Here is an 18,747-nt window from a genome sequence, read left to right as displayed (position 1 = left end):
CCCTGACCCACGGAGGTGTCCCTTCCTTCCTCTCCGCTCCCGGGAGTGGGACTGGGGGATTTGGGGTGGCTCTGAAGCGTGCGGGAAGGCGGAGTGGGGTCCGAGGTTCAGGCTGGGGTTGTAGAGTGGGATCGCGGCTTTGCCCTCCAACATCCCGGGCTGAGATGGGGCTGGGAAGGGGGACGCAGAGCTCCTGAGTGGGGGGGACACGAGGTCCCTTCACTTCTCCTGGTGGACAAGCGAGGAAGTGGCTGCCCAGAGACGCTCTCCTTGGCAGGGTCGCACGTTTCCATAATAAATCCCACCCCGCTCTGCACCGGGGATGCTGCTTTTAATTTTCTGTCTCCATCCCCACGGCGCACTAATGAGAGGAAACGATTTTTTACAAAAACTGTAATAATAACAACAGTAATTGCATGCTTTAAAACAAGCCCTTTTCTTCCCCTAGCAATACTTCCAAGCATGCCCCTGGAGTTTTTCCCCCAGTGGCCTTTGGTAGGGAGCAGGCAATGGCTGGGGATGTCCCCAAGCACCTGTCCGAGTGGGATGTGGGGTCGGAGCGAGGTGCGTTGGCCCTTTGAGGGCCTCATCATACCATCATTTTCCTGTGAAAAATAACGTGCCTGGAAATCCCTCAAAGGGCAGAAAAGTTTGGAAATGGTCTCACCAAGCACGTTCCAGAACACAGCCTTGTTGTTGTGTTTCCCCGCTGCCAGCCGTGTTATCGTGACCGTTTATCCAGGAAAAAATAGTAGAAGTGGTTAAATGAGCTGGTGTTAAAGTGAGTGGTGATAAAGATAGAGCTTTGCTTTGAAAATCTTACGGGTGTGCGGGTGAGGGTTCACTAAAGTGCTTGTGTGTGTGGGAACAGCCTGGAGAGGCTGGAATTACGGGAGGAACCCTTTGCACAGGGCCTGCTTATGCAGGACAGGATGGTCAGACTCAGTAGGAATGGCAGAACAATGGGGTGTCTTTTGACTTTGTGACTCGGTGTAGCACTCACAGTCTCTCTAGGTGTGGATCACGGTGATTCTGATTCACAGGGGCTGCAGGGTGAGGAGGAGGAGGAGCTTTTGCAGAATTGTGATTCTAATTTAATTGAGAGTTAGATTAAGTTGGCATTATAGTTACTCTTTAAAGAAGGGACGCTAGAGCTGTTGCATTATCGTGCTGGCGTTGTTGTTCTCATTTGAGGTGTCTGAGCCTTCTCCTACCTCACAGCAATTCAAAGGATGCGGTCGCAGCTCATTAGAATAAGGGAAAGACCTAAACTAAATATTAGAATATTTAGAATATTATTACAATAAGAATGCCTACGTGTGATAAAAGGATAGAAAAAGGATTAGACCATTTCCCAATCTTTTTTTGTGTTCATATATATGTATTTATTTGTTTGTCTCCTATATTTGACTGCTGACAGGGCAGTGCAGATCTGACTGATTTACTGATGCTTTAGGGCACACGTTGCCCCTTGCACCCTTCCACTGTGGGTGCAGCTGTGTTTTCACATGCAATACGTACTTTTAAAAATTATTCCTAAATTACATTCACCCTTATTTACTGGTAAATTAATTTGAAACTCATTTGAAATACTTTTGACTATTTATTAAAAATTTATTTCATTTTTCAAACGTAATTTTCATGCAGTTGCTCAGTAGTTTTAGACCAAAGAAGCTGCATGTATCATCCAGTGAAACACTTGACTGTGTTATAACAGAATGGGAATTAGCTCTGAAAGGGAAAGAAAAGACAGATTTGAGCTATAGAAATCTCAGCTAAACATAACTTGAAAGTGAAATAGCTCACAGACAACACACTTTGTGAAGTTTTATTGGCAATAAATAATATGTTGATGATAATGTTTTGAGTGGTGTGTTAAGTGTGTCATAATTCTCTTGCAGCAATCCCCAGTGAAAATGTACACTCGATATAGCACTGTTTTAATTTAAAAAAACAGATATAAATCATATGCAGGAGAGGAAGTATGTTATAAACAGTGCTGGGTTTGATTATAATTTTTTGAAATAGCGTTGGCTTAGCATTAGGTTTGAATTTTAAGTATTAATATTTGCACACACTGGGGAGGGAGCCCCTGTCGTGTGCTCTCTAATAAGATTGTTAATGCAAACTGGTTTTGTGGGGAAGAGGATTAGATGGGTACCTATTATTACAGCTCTAGCTCTTCATATTCCAGCACAAAATAAATGCAAATTGTGCACCTGGGTCCAAATCATATTCACTTCTTAATCTCAGTAGCCAGTGGTACTTTATTTGAGTCAAGTCATCAGAACTTGGCCCCTCTGTGGGAGTTTTTACTACAAATCATAAACATTCAAATTGCCACGTTAGAGGTTACAAGTGACTTCTGTACGATGCTAATAGTAGCAAAGAGTCTTAGTGGACCTAAAGGCAGGGGGAAAAACAGGACATGGAGTCTAAAACCTCTCCCCAGTAGCACCACAGTAGTTCTGGGTCTGTCAGCATTTCCACTCCAACCCCCAAATTTCAGAGTTTATAACTCAGCTGTTTTAAATAGCTTCAAGCTGAAACCTGCTGTATAAATTGTCGGCCCAGATGTACATTTTGAAACAAAAAGTAGCGCGAATCAGTTATTCTGTTTTAACTTACAGAACACTAAAATATTTTTAATAGTATCAGATGCTCTTTTGGCAATCTCTGGAAAAAGCATTCTCAATACAGAAGATTTTGCATTCAGAGGCAGTTTGACTTCAGTGTTTCGCAAGAAAGTTGTTGAAGTGGCAGATACCAGTGTTTGGGAGGAACTATTTAGCATGCACATTGGTGGGGTTTTTTTAAACAAGCTTTTTACTCTGCAGAAAGTCTGAGTACCTGCTGTTGTGTTCTAGTTTTGCTTTGTGCCTATAACTTCCGTCTGTAGGGTACATGCTTTGGCCAGTTCAAATCCCACTGGACCGAAACTGGGCAAACAGGTTACCTAACCAGATGAGAATTGTGTTATGCAAAAAACACATAGTTATTTTCAACTTGTAAGAATTGGTTTGCTTTTATTTTGGGACTTCATTTGACTTTATGTACCGTTTTGAGCTTTGGTTTAAAAAAAAAAAAAGCAAAGGCAAAATCTACCTTTAGTCCTAGAAATGTGTAGAGAGTTTATAATGGAAAATAAATGTGTTGAAATAGTAGAGACACTGAGACAAAGAATAGGTAAGGAATGCACTGTGGCTGCTTCTCATCACTTCTCATCTTTAATTTTTTACACAGTCTTTACTCATTTAACAGTGCATTTACAATCCTCTTTCTAAGAATATGTCATTAATTTTGTATTGATACATGGTATAAAATTGCCAAATAAAAATTTATGCCAACAGTCTTTCAGCAGGTACAGTTACTTTTTAAAATTCTCAAAATGATGTGTATTTCTCCAGCTTTCAAACTTGTTTTGCAAAGCTTTTTTTTTCTATCCAGATCTACTATGTGCCTGTGCTGTAGTCCTCTGGTATTTTGTGGCAAAAAAAGTATCAAATTATGAGAGGAACACGCATTTTACTCCTGTTGGCTGGCAGGGGATCTTCCCATGTTATAGGATTTTATTTTATTAGCCAAAGATTTTATTTTCACCTCTGATTTCAGTTTGTCTTGTCCTTCGGTCTGCTCTGAGTGAGATGAATAGTGATATTGCATCATGCTGCATCCAAAGCCTCTCAGTACCAATGCAGCTCTTGATTAGGTGCGATTGCCCGGCGGTGGCAGCAGCACGTGCAGCTCTGGGCTGATGGCTAAGCTGACAGATTGAACTGACATCCAGTGGAAGGGGCAGGCAGGAAAGCTCTGAGAAGCAACAGGGGACAGAGGGGAGCTTTTTAAGAGGTTTTGCTCCCTCCTGTCCAGGTGTTATAGACTGTAACTGTGTTTGGGGCTGTGATGGAGCTGTGATGGCACTGCCTGTCTGTGCTCTGGGTACCTGGGGAGAAAGGGGTGACCTGAGGCTGCAGGCATCTTGCTCCCTCTCCCGAGGCTCCTGGCGGCCTTGTGCTTCCTCCTGAGCTCTCAGATTCTTTGCATTTCTGGAGTTAATGTGATTTTTTGTTGTTGTTTTGTGAGATATGAAAAGCGTAGGGTGCAACTCCCTGGGATGCTGATGGGCGAGACAAGACCATCCAGAGATAACGTGGTGTGTCGCAGGCTGGGAAGGGAGTGGTTTATAAGTAGTCTCAAGCCCCATGCTTTAAAGCCAGTATCCATTTATTAACTGTTAGAGTCAGCTCTATAATCTGTTCAGCAGATTATTATTTGTTATTTGATTATTATTTATTATTCCTTACACCTGACTTTGAAGCTGTCAGATCTGGTTGCTGCCAGACCCAAGTCAGAGAGTTAGTGAGACCTCAGAGCTTACCCACAGCAGTGGTTCCTCTGTTTTTATGTTGAGGGACATTCATATCACTTTAAAGTAAAATCTCTGTTTGATAGATGAAAACCTCACACTAGTTTGTGGCAAAACTCAGTTTTCAGTTTTGGGTGGTATTACCTGGTGTTTATGGAAAAAAAGACTTTCAGCTTTGCTTGCTTTTTTCGATTCAATATTTCTTTTAAATAAGACAAGCTGTACTTTTCAGTAATATGGTCTATTTCAAATATTTTCATATTTTTTATACCTTTGTAATTTGTTTTTATCGTTTGAGAGAAACACTGTACAGTGTACTGGGCCACATGCTCTCCCTGCATATCCAGAGCTCCTAATTCTTTCCACTGAATTAATATCACCGTGCAACCTGCAGTTATTAGTTTCAGCCAGGATCACTTATAGGAAAGACATTTCAAGCAGGCTGTATCACAAAATGTAATATATGTTTCCGGAGACAGAATGAATTACTCTGAATAATATAAGAAGTCATTTCTGACCGTGTAAACTGGTAGAAGCTGCAAGTGGAGACACTTTGTAGCTCAAGATATTTTTTCAAGTTTGAGTTCTGCCATACTATATTTCTGAATCTCTTTTTGTTATAAATTTATTTCCATAAACAGGGAAAAGGAAATTACTTTATTCATACTTTTGTGGATTTTTTTCCCCCATGTGTATATTTTCTTCCTAGTCAATTAACTCTTGTTTACCTTTATTTTTAATTTAAAAAGTCACAGTACACTGTAGGAATCCCTGGTGTTTTCAAATTAGAAGCTGTCTGCTCTGTGACATTTATCTACTCAGATATTGGAGCACTACTCAACCACTGAAGCATAAAAGTGAGACTATCAGGTAGCTGGAACATAAGGAGAAGTGAAATACTTTGATATCTTCTGTTCACCCATCCTGGAATTTGAGGGAGGTATCAGCACTAACCACATGCGACTCTTGCGAGCGCTATGAAAATTTACATGCCTGCAAGGAAATACAGCTTTGTTTTATATTGCATCTGAAGAGTTTGAATTCCAGCCACAAAGTGCTCCATCCCAGAGCGTGCTGGGCGTAGAGCTTTGTGTACTGATGCCCCGAGTGCCACTCCTGGGATGGGTGGATGTGGGGTTCTCTCTGGCTTGAAGTCTGAGGAGCTCGGGGGTCGGGGTGATGGGTGTAAACAACAGAGAAGTAGAACCGATTCTGGGTGATAAGGCTGCTAATAGTAATTTCCAGCTTTCTATTTCAAATGTTCCCATGTATAATTTATGGATACGAGCCGTGCCTCGTGTTCTCTCGCTGCTCGTTGGTTGCTAAGAACAAAGTTGGCCTTGAGGAAGCATTAAAGCAAACACTCTGTATAAGGACACTGAATGTTTCTGAAGAAATGCAACAAAGAAGAAACTCCCTGTTAGGCCCTGAGAAAGGGAGACAATACATGATGTTTCTGTGTTTGATGTGGCACTTTGTTCTGTGCGCAGCGAGTGCAAGACTCCTCACCGCAGCGGGCTGGAGAAGCTGCCACGGAGCCTCATAATGAGCGTGGCAGCCTGGAAAGCTGGAAGGGAGACACATGCTTCCAAAGTGTGGCTTCACCAGTTGTGATTGTCTTCCCCTTTTTACAGGTGGTGGCCTTAGGAGAAGTGCCCGATGGGACAGTGGTCACTGTCATGGCTGGAAACGACGAGAATTACTCTGCAGAGCTGCGAAACGCGTCTGCCGTGATGAAGAACCAGGTGGCCAGATTTAATGACTTACGATTTGTGGGCAGAAGTGGAAGAGGTAGGCCACTGCCTTTTATGTGTCCATAATGAAGTGAAAAACAATGTCTGGACGTCAGGCTTACTCTGCAATGAAATACTGATTAATCCATAAATCCATTGTTCATAGAATCATTGAAAAATTTGGGTTGTAAGGGACCTTAAAGGTCATCTAGTTCCAGCCCTCTGCCATGGGCAGGGACACCTTCCACTAGATCAGGTTGTTCAGGTTGTCAGCCTTTCATTTGGAGGGGCGTACACGTGTTTTGGTGGCAAACTTCAGCATTTTCACAAAGTAAGTTAAGAGTTTTCTTCAGTTTTTCTGACTCCTCATGTCTCTGTAGTCTTTTATCAGACACGGGTTTTGAAAAATGATTCACAGAGTACCCGCTTTCCTGTTTTAATCACACAGGAAGGGTGGAAGGAGAAGGGCATATGTGTGATCTGGGTTATGTGGAGTCAAAAAGTGTGTCTCAGTCCGTGGCAGTGAGAGGTGGAGAATTCCCTTTAGCAGTAAAGCTGCTTCTGAAGTTATTGTAGAAGACTTGTAATTAGGGGGATTTTGCATATCACATGTGCTATAGGTTGTATTCTTTTAGGACTTAGATCTTTCAAAGCTTAACAGCTATTGGTGGAAAATTTACTAGTGACTTCTCTGCCCTTTACGATCAAACTGCTGATAACCTGTGAAAATCACCCCTGTGAAAATCTTTTTAGTAAGCTGGTTGAATTTTTATGAATTGCTGGTAAGTTTGGGCTTGAACTCAATGTTAACTTTCGTTTATATGACATGGTAACTTCCAATTTTATTTTTTTTCTGAAGTTGTAGAGTGCTGTCATTGTCTTCCAGCTGTTTAGGAGCTTCCTATAATCTGGAAAGGGCACTGTACTTACAGAAAGCCTTTGTAATCATTGCAAGTTTGCAAGAATTCCTCTTTAAGGGTCTCATGGCTACTTTCAAACTTCAGGTAGTGATTGAAAGGATATCTTGAAGGAAGCTGGTACTGCAGTTCTTACTGCGTGAATCTTCAGAATGTTTGGTTGTATCAGTCATTGTTTCAACCTACAATTTTTTTTTCCTTTATGTATTTGAAGTAATTATTCATTTTTCTAAACTAGCCCTGCATGGGGCAAACCAAAGCAACAGAAGCAGAACAATTATGCTAGGAAATTAGCAATAAAGCTAATTTTACAGTAATATTCTTAGAAAGCAGTTGCAATTCATCTTAAAGAAGGAACGAATTTTTTCCCAAAAAGAAATTAAACATGTGACAGAGGCCCAGATAGTCTAAATCTGTCAGCACGTTTTTACAAGCGTTTTGTGAGAGTGAGTCCATAAGCATGGCTTACAGTGACTATTCTTTATTTTAGTGGCCTGGCCCAAAATTCTCTTTATCATTTTAAAAGTTGCAAAGTATTGGTAATAAAGAATAACTTGAAAGACAGAATAACTTTTGCAACAGTAATGCAGTATAAATACAGAGTTTATTCCCCTTGTGAACAAGGAGTTATCTATCTCTTCCATTTGTCTTCCTTTCTTTTAGAAAAACAGTTTACTTTGTTATTCTGCTGATGGACTAGGTTTGAAAGTTCTCTGGCTCCATCTCTACTGCTGCCTTACAGTAGAAGTTCAGTGGTGTATCAGTTTTTCAGTAGTGCTGAAAAAGGACAGAAATGTGAGGTACTACCTCTGATCTGTGAATTTAATTTCAAACCCACGATATATACTTTTTATTAAAGCATAGGAAATTAAATAAAGGCCTAAAGCCTCCATAGATACAGCTACAGACACAAACACAAACCTCCTAAAATTTGGTTCTAGTAGTTTAATTTATATTTTTATCTAGCAGACTTGGAATAGACTTTCTCTCTGATCAATCTGGGTAGAATCTATGGAAAAGTGATAGTGTACTTTTCAAACCCTCAACATATTTATTTAAGAGACTTCAAAGAAAAACAAAGGGTGTGCACTGTTTTACTATATTGGCTTTCTGAGTTTTGGCCAGTTTCCCAAATAGCAATTTTTATATTTAAAAAAAAAAAAAAAAAGAAAAGTTAAAAAAAAAAAAAAAAAGAAGAAAAAAGACAGACTTAACTGCTTGCAGACTTTTCACGCATGGAAGATGAAGAAAGCTTCTTTTGATGAAGTGTAATTATGTCCAAACAGAGCTGACCCCCTCCCCCTATATTTCTTATGATCTTAACGGAAGAAAGTAGGGCTTTTCCTTTGAAGCAGCCGGGACTCGGTGGAGGATCTGAAATGCTGCATTCTGCTGCCAGAGGCAGGATGGAGAAATTGGTCCAGACTTGTCTTCCAGACTTAGAACGCAGAGGGGGAGAAGGAGAGAGAGAGAGAAGGAGAGAAGGAGAAAGAGTTATCATTAATGATAGATTTTTAGAACTCTGCTTAAAATACCAGGAAAAGAAAGCAGTGGTTGCAAACAGAAGTGAGAAAGCTCCTTACATAGACAAATATCGGTAAACACAAGTCTTGAAGCAGAACAGGAAAAAATAAAGTAATAAAGAAATCCTTTTCTGGTGGCAAGAAACTAATCCACACCTGTTCCTGACTTCAGATTTACATCTTTCTAAGCAGCTCGTGCTTTGATCTCTGTATCTCTAAATTTGATTGTGAAGTCTGAATCATCAACTTACCACTTCACCTCCTCTCCCACGTTTTTACTTGCTTCCCATGGCTCAATGGAGAAACTCGATTTTTATACATATTTATGTTGCTTGCCTGACAGAAGCTTCACGTTTATGTTTGTATAATTTCTCCTAAACGCCATTTTTGGATTCATAAGAATAAGTAACCAGAGTGTTTGATGCAAATGCAGCAGTTGTTGTATGTGGTTTTCAGGCAGTAGCTCCCTTTTACAAGCCTGATCCACAGCGCATAGAAGAAAGAATTCCTGTCTTCAATAAGCAAAGGATCATAACCTTAATTTTGTTGTGTCCCGATACTTTAATCACATTAGCATCTAACTGAAAAAATATGCAACACGCACACACAAGCTGCTGAGTCTCCTTTCAAGATCATTTCTGGGGTTTGCCTTGTGCTTCAGCATATGTCCATCTCGTCCTCCTCTGTGTCAGCTCAGCTCACATGTGTGAATAACAAAGAATGCACAGTTTAGACACACTGAAGCAATAGTGCCAGATGACTGCTTGGCTGGGGAATTTAATAAAAGAGAACTACAATTAGTCTTTAGCCTCTGAAAGTGGATAGTTGAAGTGACTAAGGGCAATAAAGAAAGGTGATAAAAAGTGCATTAAAGGATTTTGTAGCTGAGGAGGGATATCTGTGAAATAGCTGTGGAAGGCATCAGCATCACTGAAACAGTGAAGAACAGTAAAAATTTATTTCATTCTTAGTCCTGTAATATGTAAATCATCTCTTGAAAGCTCTGGAGTGTGCTGGCAGGGCTGTGCAGCTTCCCACAATGAAGTGCTCTGTGGTTTATGGAGTGCGAGGGGGCTTCGTTGGTGTTACTACATCCATGCTTTGGTTTGGTAAAATACCAGTTAGGGAACAAAACCAGTTTCTCTTTCAAATTAGCTGCTCACCTCTTCAGCTTAGGCTGGCTAAGAGGTGACAGTTCAGAAATTCTCACTGTTGAGGTCCAAACTCCTCAAATTAAGAAACTCATTTTTTTCTGGCCACTGTAACCTGTTGAGTTATATTTAGTGTAGAAAACCTTGCAGTGCTTTTCTACAGAATGATTTTACAGCATCTTACAAATAGTATATTTTGTTGAGTTAATTCTTTCTGTCATGATAGACTTTTGTATGGATTTGGCATATAAAGGGAATGGTAGCATGGAAGGCCAAATTCTTCATTCAAAGGTATATGGAAATGCCTCTTTAGTATCTTTGTTACCGATAATATTCTACTGTTTTTCCAGAGGTAACTGTAATCTGAATGTCATCAGCATAAAATTTAATGGTCAGAACTTTTTGACATGATAAGCTGGTGCCAAAGGAAGCCTTAAACCTGTACCTAGAGAATTATATATGTCCAAGCAGTAGGCTGAATTCATCCTTGGAGAGGGATAAAAGGCACAGACTCTCCTCAACCCTAAACAAGCAGGCACAGAGGAACTGTGTGCTTGAGCAGGGCTGTTGCTGCCCACACACCCACCATATGAGGGCAGGACACACAGTTCACCTCTGGGACAGCAGATGGGCGAGACTGGACAAAGACTGGACATCCTACACACACCTAACTCTCCTCCTGTGATGATCTGAAAAATAATCCCTTTCCCAGTGAAACTGGGGAAAGCCACCTTCAGCTCTGGCCACTGGACAAAGTTCAGACTCTTGAGATTTTTACACAAACTGAAAAAGAGCAGGGTTAGATTAGATATGAGAAAAAAATTCTTCCCTGTGAGTGTGGCAAGACACAGGAACAGGTTGCCCAGAGAAGCTGTGGCTGCCCCATTCCTGGAAGTGTTCAGGGCCAGGCTGGATGGGGCTTGGAGCAACGTGGTCTAGTGGAAGTTGTCCCTGTCCATGGCAGGGGGGTTGGAACTAAATGATCTTTAAGATGCCTTCCAACCCAAACCATTCCAAAATGCTGTTATTTTCTGGGGTCCTGACCATCCCTCTAACCTGCATCTCCCAGAGAGCTGCGCACAGCTGGAGCACAGCTTCACCTGGAAAATCATTTTACTCTAAATGACAGTTATGTTTCCTTTAAAAAGAATTCCATGTCACATTCTAGTTCCCGAAAATTATAGCCAAGACAGTTTGAAGTTGCACTCCTGATAATAAATGATGCATGTCTCAGGCAGGTTTGGGGGATATACGACTTGGACCAGAAAGAAAGACCAATTACTAGATTTGACAGCCAAAGCTCTGTTCTGTATTATGCCTTATATATAAGCTGTTCTGTATTAGGCTTGAAAAAACTGCATTAAGTTTGCACTGTTACATATCGTTTAAGATCTGTGCCTTGATTGAATGCCTTCAGAGTTCAACAAGAGGAAAAGCCTTAGCAACAAAAATGCACAAATACACCCAGGGAAGGGGAGGGGGGGTGGGAGGGGAAAGAGTTTTAAGTGTCTGGTAAAGTAGCAGCTTAAATGAGCATGAAGGCCAAAGATTGCTGACTGTTTTATTGAGTCACTGTTGTACGCCCACCTTTTCCTGTCTTGAAACAGTTTTCAGTTTTGACTATCTGACATGACTAACCGTTGCATATCTAACAGATTACAACTGTCAGTGAGTCTCCCAAACAGGGGCCAGCGCCTGTGAGAATGTGTGCTCAGACGCAGGCAGCTCCCTTTATTTATTTCTTTTTAACGTTTTCATTCAGTTAAGAGTCTGTGGATGATCTTGTGCAATCTCTGCCTGAATTCGAGCTTTGTAAAGTTAAAAAAAACCAAAAACCAACAATGCAGACTGACGATAGTAACGTACGTGCACACAGACATTTCTCACCCTCACGGGAAAGCTGGGGGCTTTCTTAGGATTTCATAGATGGAATATATATGGGGAAAAAAAGGTGTATTCCAGTAATAATGATATCATCATATTAGCCCTGGCATATGAAGGACAGGAGACACTGATTCGCTGTTAAAATATCTCCCAGGAGGAAAATATATTCTTTCCTCATCTTATTGTAGTCAAGTCAAACAAATGAAATGATAAAACTGTGTGAAGTAAATAACATGTGGTCACATTCTGCTCTCTGTCACACAGCTGCGAAACTGGAGTAAATTTTTAAATTATCTGACTTGCTTTGGATTTACACCACTTTCAATACAGCAAAGAATTTGGCTTGTCCTCAGCAGTGAATCACTTTTGTTCTGTCATTGTATGATGACCCATTATTAAATAAGAAACATTTAGATTGTCAACACATGGACGTATTCTTGACATAGAGTAAAACCGAAGGGGAGGAAAACTCCTATGGTCAGTTATGTTTTTAATTTTCACGATTGTGGTAACGACAGGGAATAATTTTAAGCGTCTCTGATTCTTTACTGAACATGCATGTGACTGTTTTCATGTTGTAATCACTCATTCCTTGTTGTTTTTTTCCCTTTGTAGGGAAGAGCTTTACTTTGACAATAACTGTCCTGACAAATCCCCCCCAAGTCGCTACATACCACAGAGCTATAAAGGTTACAGTGGATGGGCCAAGAGAGCCTAGAAGTGAGTATTATATTCTTGTTTTCTCTCTTATGTCTGCTTAATTTTGCTTAACAGAGACCCATAAATGAAATACGTATATCTTTGTCAGACTTTGGTTCTTGCTCATCAAAATATGTGAGTGCATGCTTAATTTGGAGTCTATTGGACCACACACATACTTGCATTAAACACACACTTAAGTGCTTGGCTGAATTTGGGCAATCCCAAACCTGATTCTCATTCACATCAAGGTCTTGATACATTATCTGCCAGTGCAAATGAGAACTAAACCCACTGTATTTATATGTAATCTGATTTAGGCATAATAGATACAATCCTGCAACGTGCTGGATTCCCTGAACTCCTGTAAGCTTCCAAGTGAAAACGTTTAGAACAAAACAGGAGCCTGATCTTTCAGGATCAATCCTAGTGCAGAGAGAAAATATATAATATAGTGCCTTTTTGTTTGCCCTTAAATTCTTTTGCCATCAGATAATTAATGCACCTGGTTAATCTCATCATACCTGAAATTGGTTTTCAGCTATGGACTCATCATAGACCCCGAGGGGCCAAAGAAAGATAAAAAAAAAGCAGTGTATCAGCATGGTCTTTGTTTCTTATTTGTACACAGAAAGTTTATTTTATTTAAACATGGTCCAGCAGATTTTCACTTAGCACATTTATCTCATAGCCTTGCAAACTTACTAAGAACATATTTGCGATGATTTATCTATTTTGCAATGGCTGTATTTTTATGACAATTGTGTTTTGTCATGTTTGAGCAGTTTTATGGGTAGCACTTATTTTTAGATGCAGTCAAGCCTCGTTAATCCATCAGGATTTATCTGGCTGTCTCTCTGTCTAGCACATTTAGCTGGTAACTGATCCCACATCTTATGGGTATCACTGATGAGCCAGTTCTGGAGTTTTTTCTTAATCTGACTAGAATGACTCTTTCTAAATTGATTGGATTAATCAGGTATAGCGTTATTTAAATTACACTTAGAGATTAAGAATTATTTGATGAATAACCACATTAAAAGCATCCCTATAATGGAAGCATCTCAAATAATTATTTTACCTTTGATCTGCACATACAAACGAGACCTTCAAGGAGCTTTCATGGTGTTTTGTTTAAAATACCACAAAGACAGAAGTAGAAAGACGTAGACAGAATTCATGCAGTTAAGTGTTTCTCGTGCTAATACACGCTGCAGCGTCACCTCCTCTTTCATAGAACTGAAATACCTCCTGTAAGAGCTGCCCAGGCTGTAGAGTTTCATCTTGAATAACAGCTAAGAAAAAGCAAGTAGCTATGAAAAAATTTCATTACGTAGATCCTTGTGTTGCTACCTGCTCACAGCTGAGGTGTCCGGATGTCACAGAAGGGGGATTTTCATTCTGTCTTCTCTCCGAGCTGAATCAGTTCCCATTTTCAATTTTCACTTGCAGTTGTTGCTCTGTGTAGCTTACCTGGGGGACACTGGAGAAGCTGCATTCATGGAGTAAAAAGCGGGGAATAAGTTATTTAGCAGTTCTCATTTGGAGGCTGCTTCCATGTAGGAGGCACTACAAAAGAGGTGGTCTCCCACTATGAAAGAGCAGAGAGGTTTGAAAGTGATGTGGAGAGTAGCGTGGATTAACCTGTGTAGCACAGAAAGGGAACCTGCTGGCATGGGGACTAAGTGTTCTGGTGATAAGTGAATTGAAAGAGAGGCTGTGTCCAAAGAACTTACTAAGATAAGAACTCCGAGTTCTACTATAGTTTTTTAGTTTACACCTGAAAGGCCTCTGTACATGATACCTGTTGCTGTTCCCATTGAATAGCTGAACCTAGCAATGCTCAGTAACTGAGCTAGTGCCTTTCTTATATTTTTTCTTTTTTTTTTTTTTTTAATTTGTAAGAAAGTAAATTTTGAGCTTGAGTGTCCATTTGAATCTTAATGTTTCAGCAAAATACTTAGTGGAGCTCTACTCTAGAGTTAGTTGGATTCTGCAGCTTCTGTCACTGCAGTCTGATACTTTCAAGGCTATGACAACTCCAGAATGATTCATTATCAAACTTGAATTTGTAGGTAAAGAGTAGCTCCAGTGAGCTGTGGGAGTTTGACCGAAGTTCTGCTTCCTTCTTAGAGCCCCTGCATTTGTGTAGATTTATTACTGTTTGGTAATAACCATTTGAGGAGCGTATCTGGCATTTATGTTGCTTAAGGGAAATTAGGTGGTTGGGGGCAATAAGGAATTCAAGGAGTGGCTCTGATAGCAAAAATGTTTGTCTTAACAAACTATGTATCAGTAAATAGTGCCCCTCTCTGCCAGGATCTGTATTTCACTTCAACATCTCAAGCATGTTATCCTAGTTTTCCTCTCTCTGGCAGCTCAACCAGAGCTGTCACATCACAAACAACTTTTTTCTTAATATACACATCTGGCGTTGGCAGTTGGAGCAACTTCATAAGAGCACATGATCATCATTCATTACAAGATTAAAAAGTACCCCATGGCATCATTGATGTTTTTTAACTTTGATCTTTTGCAGTTGTGATTCATCTCAGTTATAAAACTTCCCTTTAAAGGAACACAACCGATGACTTATTAGAACCTTCATTCTAAGGAGCGTAAACATAAAATTATGCACATCTTTACAAAATGTCATTTACTCTGTTGCCAGCTTATCATTTTAAGACATGACATCATGCTTTAGATCGTGAATTTGTAAGGCTTGTTTATAGGCAAGGCACCCTGACCTTCTCTTGGCAAGTTGACTTGAGTGAGCGAACGCTGCGAGATTCCCAGCAGCAGTAGGAGTAGCAGCAATGCCATGACAGATATCACAGTCATTTAGAGCCTCACTTCAAGAGTGCTGAACAGTCGTGGCATGCAGGGACTCCGGTTGGTGTTTTGGATGCTCAGCACTTCAGAAAGTTGGGTTCTTAAATGTAAGTGCCATTTAGTCGTATTAAACATCTGCTTGTAGAAGCTTGCTGCCTTGCCTCTCTGTTATTATTTTAAAATATTTTAATAGAGACAGTGATGCCAGGTTGCTCTGTTAGGAAAACTTGCCCATTTCTATGTGAGAAAAGGTCTTCTGATGATTTTTTTTCTTAGAAAAGATTTATTTAATTAAATGTCTTCCAGTCTATCTAGATTACTATCCAGGGACATCTACTGTGTTGCACAGACTCTGTGCTGGACTGAGGCAGAGCATTGCACTCTGAGTGATGGAGTCTAGAGACAGGGTTGTATAAGATCTTTGGGAATCATTAGGAAATCCTGCAGATATTTTTTTCTCCTCATATCCAGGATAAAACCTCTGCCATATGCACATCTTAGCCAACAGAGCTGCCTTCCAGCTGGGAGGGCTGAAAGAAGTTTTCCGGAGAAGTTGTCATGAGGTCATAACTGACGGACAGATAGCCAGAGATTATTGTAAAGGAAGTAAAGGAAGAAAAAAACCAGAACGAAAAACCACCTAAAATCTTTACCTAAGACACCCTTTAATGCCTTTGTCTTACCTCATTACAACCACAGAAATAGTGATTTGCCCTTCCATAGCGAATAGGAGACACATCCTCCTTTCTGGCTGTTTTTGGGGCAAACCCAGCCAGGAGGGAAATCATGAGGAAGGAGGGAGGAGAAGTCTATATTTTTATATTTTGCCTGACTTCCAAAGGCTTTAGCTCATCTCTGATTAAAGGTAGGCTCTTAAGTCACCAACCCCAATTTTCTTTATCAGTGTGAATGGAAAAGTGCTTCTGAGCTTTGAGCTGAAGCGTTTCGGGGGAGAAAACTGCTCTGTTTCATTCAGCTCTTGAATATTTCTCTGCTGCCGCAGCTTGCAAGGTGCACACGTGATGAAAGGTATGAGCAAACACCACATCGCCTTTTTGTCTGTGCACGCTGCGGAAGGCAGCAAAAGCCAGCCAGGGGTTCTGCTCAGCCTCTGCATTAACTGTTTGCCTGACCCGGCTTATAAAACGCAGATAAGTGATTGAGATTTTTGAGATTCCTCGACTTAAAACCATAACAGTTTTTAGGAAGTTCTCCCTCTTTTCTTTCAAAGGCAGAGTGGGTGGAGGGATAAGTCTGGGGCGAGTGGAATGTGCTTTGGAGTAGAACAGCTTTAAATCTTTCAGTTTGCCTTCTTTTTTTTTTTTTTTAATTTTTGTCTCTTTTTTTTTCTTCTTTTTTTTTTTCTCTCTTTTTTTTTTTCCTTTTCTTTGCTTTTTTCTCTCTCTTTTTTTTTTTCTTTTTTTTTTTTTTTTTGTTGACTGCCTGTCAGGAGCTGGGCTGGTGGCCAAGCAGGAAATGACACATCGAGAGGCATTTGTGTTGTGCAACATTTTGTGGAACTGATGCAAGGATACATTGTCTGTTTACGCATTCCTCTGCTAACAGCCTGCATGGCAGTAATTTTATTCAGGGACACATGGCATGCTACAGCAAGGAGCTCGAGCCTTAACATCTCTTTATGCAGAATTATCACAGCAGTTAAAACAGGCTGTGTTGTCCCCCGTTTTGAGTATTCTCTGGCTTGCCTTCAAAAACCACTGTACCAGCCCCCCCTTCCCTCCCAAGAATATATTGGTTTGACTGTGGGTTTTTTGCACTGTGGTAATTTGGGGCAGTGCAGAGAGAGTTTGCAGAACAAGAGGAAATTTTAGAGGTAGGTCCCTACTTCACGCATCTACCTCAAACTGTAAACGGAGCCGTGCAGTTTTTTTGGGCAATGCGCTGCAGACGCTGAGGGCGTCAGTTTGCATCTGCATGTGGTTTGGCACGAGGAGGTTTTTAATTAAAGTCAACGCTAAATACCCTGAGATACGATGAACGAGTCCTGGGGTTTCATCCAAACCGAAGTTAGAAAATCTGTGGCTTGCGCTGGTGTCTTTCAGAGTGACAGATCTCTGCTGAGACCGGCTGGGTTAGCCTGGATTTATCCCGGTGGCTGTGGGAGCAGGGGAAGGCAGAGTGGGCGGTTTGGGGTTTGCAAGTTGCTCTAAATGACTTTGTAAAGATAATGTATGTGTTATAATACTCCTTTGTAAGAAATGAGGCAAAATGTGCCAAAGAAATGTCCAGCAGGGCCATGCTACGAGGTTTAGGTTCTTTTCTGTGACCATCATTAGTGATTTTGAGCATGAGCACAATCCACCGCCAGGCTGGGACCTGACCTCCTGTGCTCAGGTCCCCAGTAAGGAGGTGTAGTGTTTCTGTTTCCAGTGGTACAACACCAGGTCCTTATTGCAGTATAAAATGCAAGTCATCATATTTTCACTCACCATCCTTTGCTGCTGGTTTACTTTTTGCAAATGTATAATTTCACAAAACTGTTCTAGCTTGGACTGGAGCTCCTGAGCATTCCCGGAGGCTGTAAGCAACTGGTATGATGATTCAGGTGTTCCCCATCAAAGGTGACAGACATTGCATATGCCAGTGGTTTAGGTTTACTTTTGAGATGAGTGTGTAACCCGCAGAGCAGAGTTCTTTAAGGTTACCTCAACCAGTAGTGAGGCACTGGCATAGGTTGCCCACAGAAGCTGAGGGTGCCCCATCCTTGGAAGAGTTCAAGGCCAGGCTTGGACAGGGCTCTGGGCAAGGAAGGTGTCCCTGCCCATGACAGGGAGGTTGGAACTAAAGGGTCTTTAAGGTCCCTTCTGATGCAAACCATTCTATAATTCTATAATTCTATGAATCTACAATGCATGCTGCTGTAACAAGGTGATCAAGGGGCTGTTGGAATGGAACCTGCATCCCAAGGAACAGTCAGTTCTTGTTTGTTCCACCGTGGCTAGAGAGGGGTTCATGCATAAAATCTCATTGTCTGAGGAACAGACTGTGAGCCAAAATAATTTCTTTTCTGGTGATCGTGACTTTTTTTCTGCTGGTGTAGTGCCTGGAGTGAGACAAAAGTGGAACCTACTTAGTTCACTCATGGCTTGAATTCATACACTGCAGTTCTGAAATCTCAGCATTGTGGTCTCTCCATGGGAGGACACTGCTGCTCAGGGAGGTGACAGAGTGACCATATTATTCACTGTTATGGTGAGGAGATTATGTAAAACAAATGCCCAAGTCTGAGCATAAAACCATTCCCCAAGATGTCCTCACCAATAGTAATGCAGTCTTGGTTTGTATTTGTCAACAGAACATTGTCTCCATCCCACTGTAGAGGGGACACTTGCTTCCAAGCAATCTATCCCTGGTACATTTGGCATCTAAATTGGCCATCACAGTGACTTTTTTATATTGCAGCTATTGCTGTTTGTATTCAAAGTATCTCTCCAAGCTACAAATAAAATCAGGGCCCCTCTACGTAGCTGCTTAGTTGTATAAGAGAGTTTTTATAGCTTATAGTCTCTATTCAAAATACAGATGGAGAAAGGGGTTATGACCAAACAAATGAAGTAACAGTGGAAGTGAGTTCATTCTGTATCTCCATAGGGCATGACTAAGAGGAAAGGAAAACTATTT

General features: G+C 40.9%; 1 protein-coding gene across 4 annotated transcripts in view; it reads left to right on the top strand.

The window, feature by feature from the left end:
• RUNX2 (RUNX family transcription factor 2) overlaps positions 1 to 18,747 on the top strand; it is a 164,683-nt gene that overhangs the window by 3,398 nt on the left and 142,538 nt on the right. For all 4 annotated transcript variants that reach the window (XM_064650745.1, XM_064650743.1, XM_064650747.1 and 1 more), the window contains exons 2-3: positions 6,001 to 6,157; positions 12,190 to 12,294. In XM_064650745.1, the coding sequence (XP_064506815.1) occupies positions 6,001 to 6,157; positions 12,190 to 12,294 (262 nt within the window). The remainder of the gene's footprint in view (positions 1 to 6,000; positions 6,158 to 12,189; positions 12,295 to 18,747) is intronic.

This window comes from Pseudopipra pipra, chromosome 3 (assembly GCF_036250125.1).
Source record: "Pseudopipra pipra isolate bDixPip1 chromosome 3, bDixPip1.hap1, whole genome shotgun sequence".
NCBI lineage: Eukaryota > Metazoa > Chordata > Aves > Passeriformes > Pipridae > Pseudopipra > Pseudopipra pipra.
The sequence above is the reverse complement of the archived record's forward strand: the minus strand, read 5'-3'. Positions and strand labels throughout refer to the sequence as shown.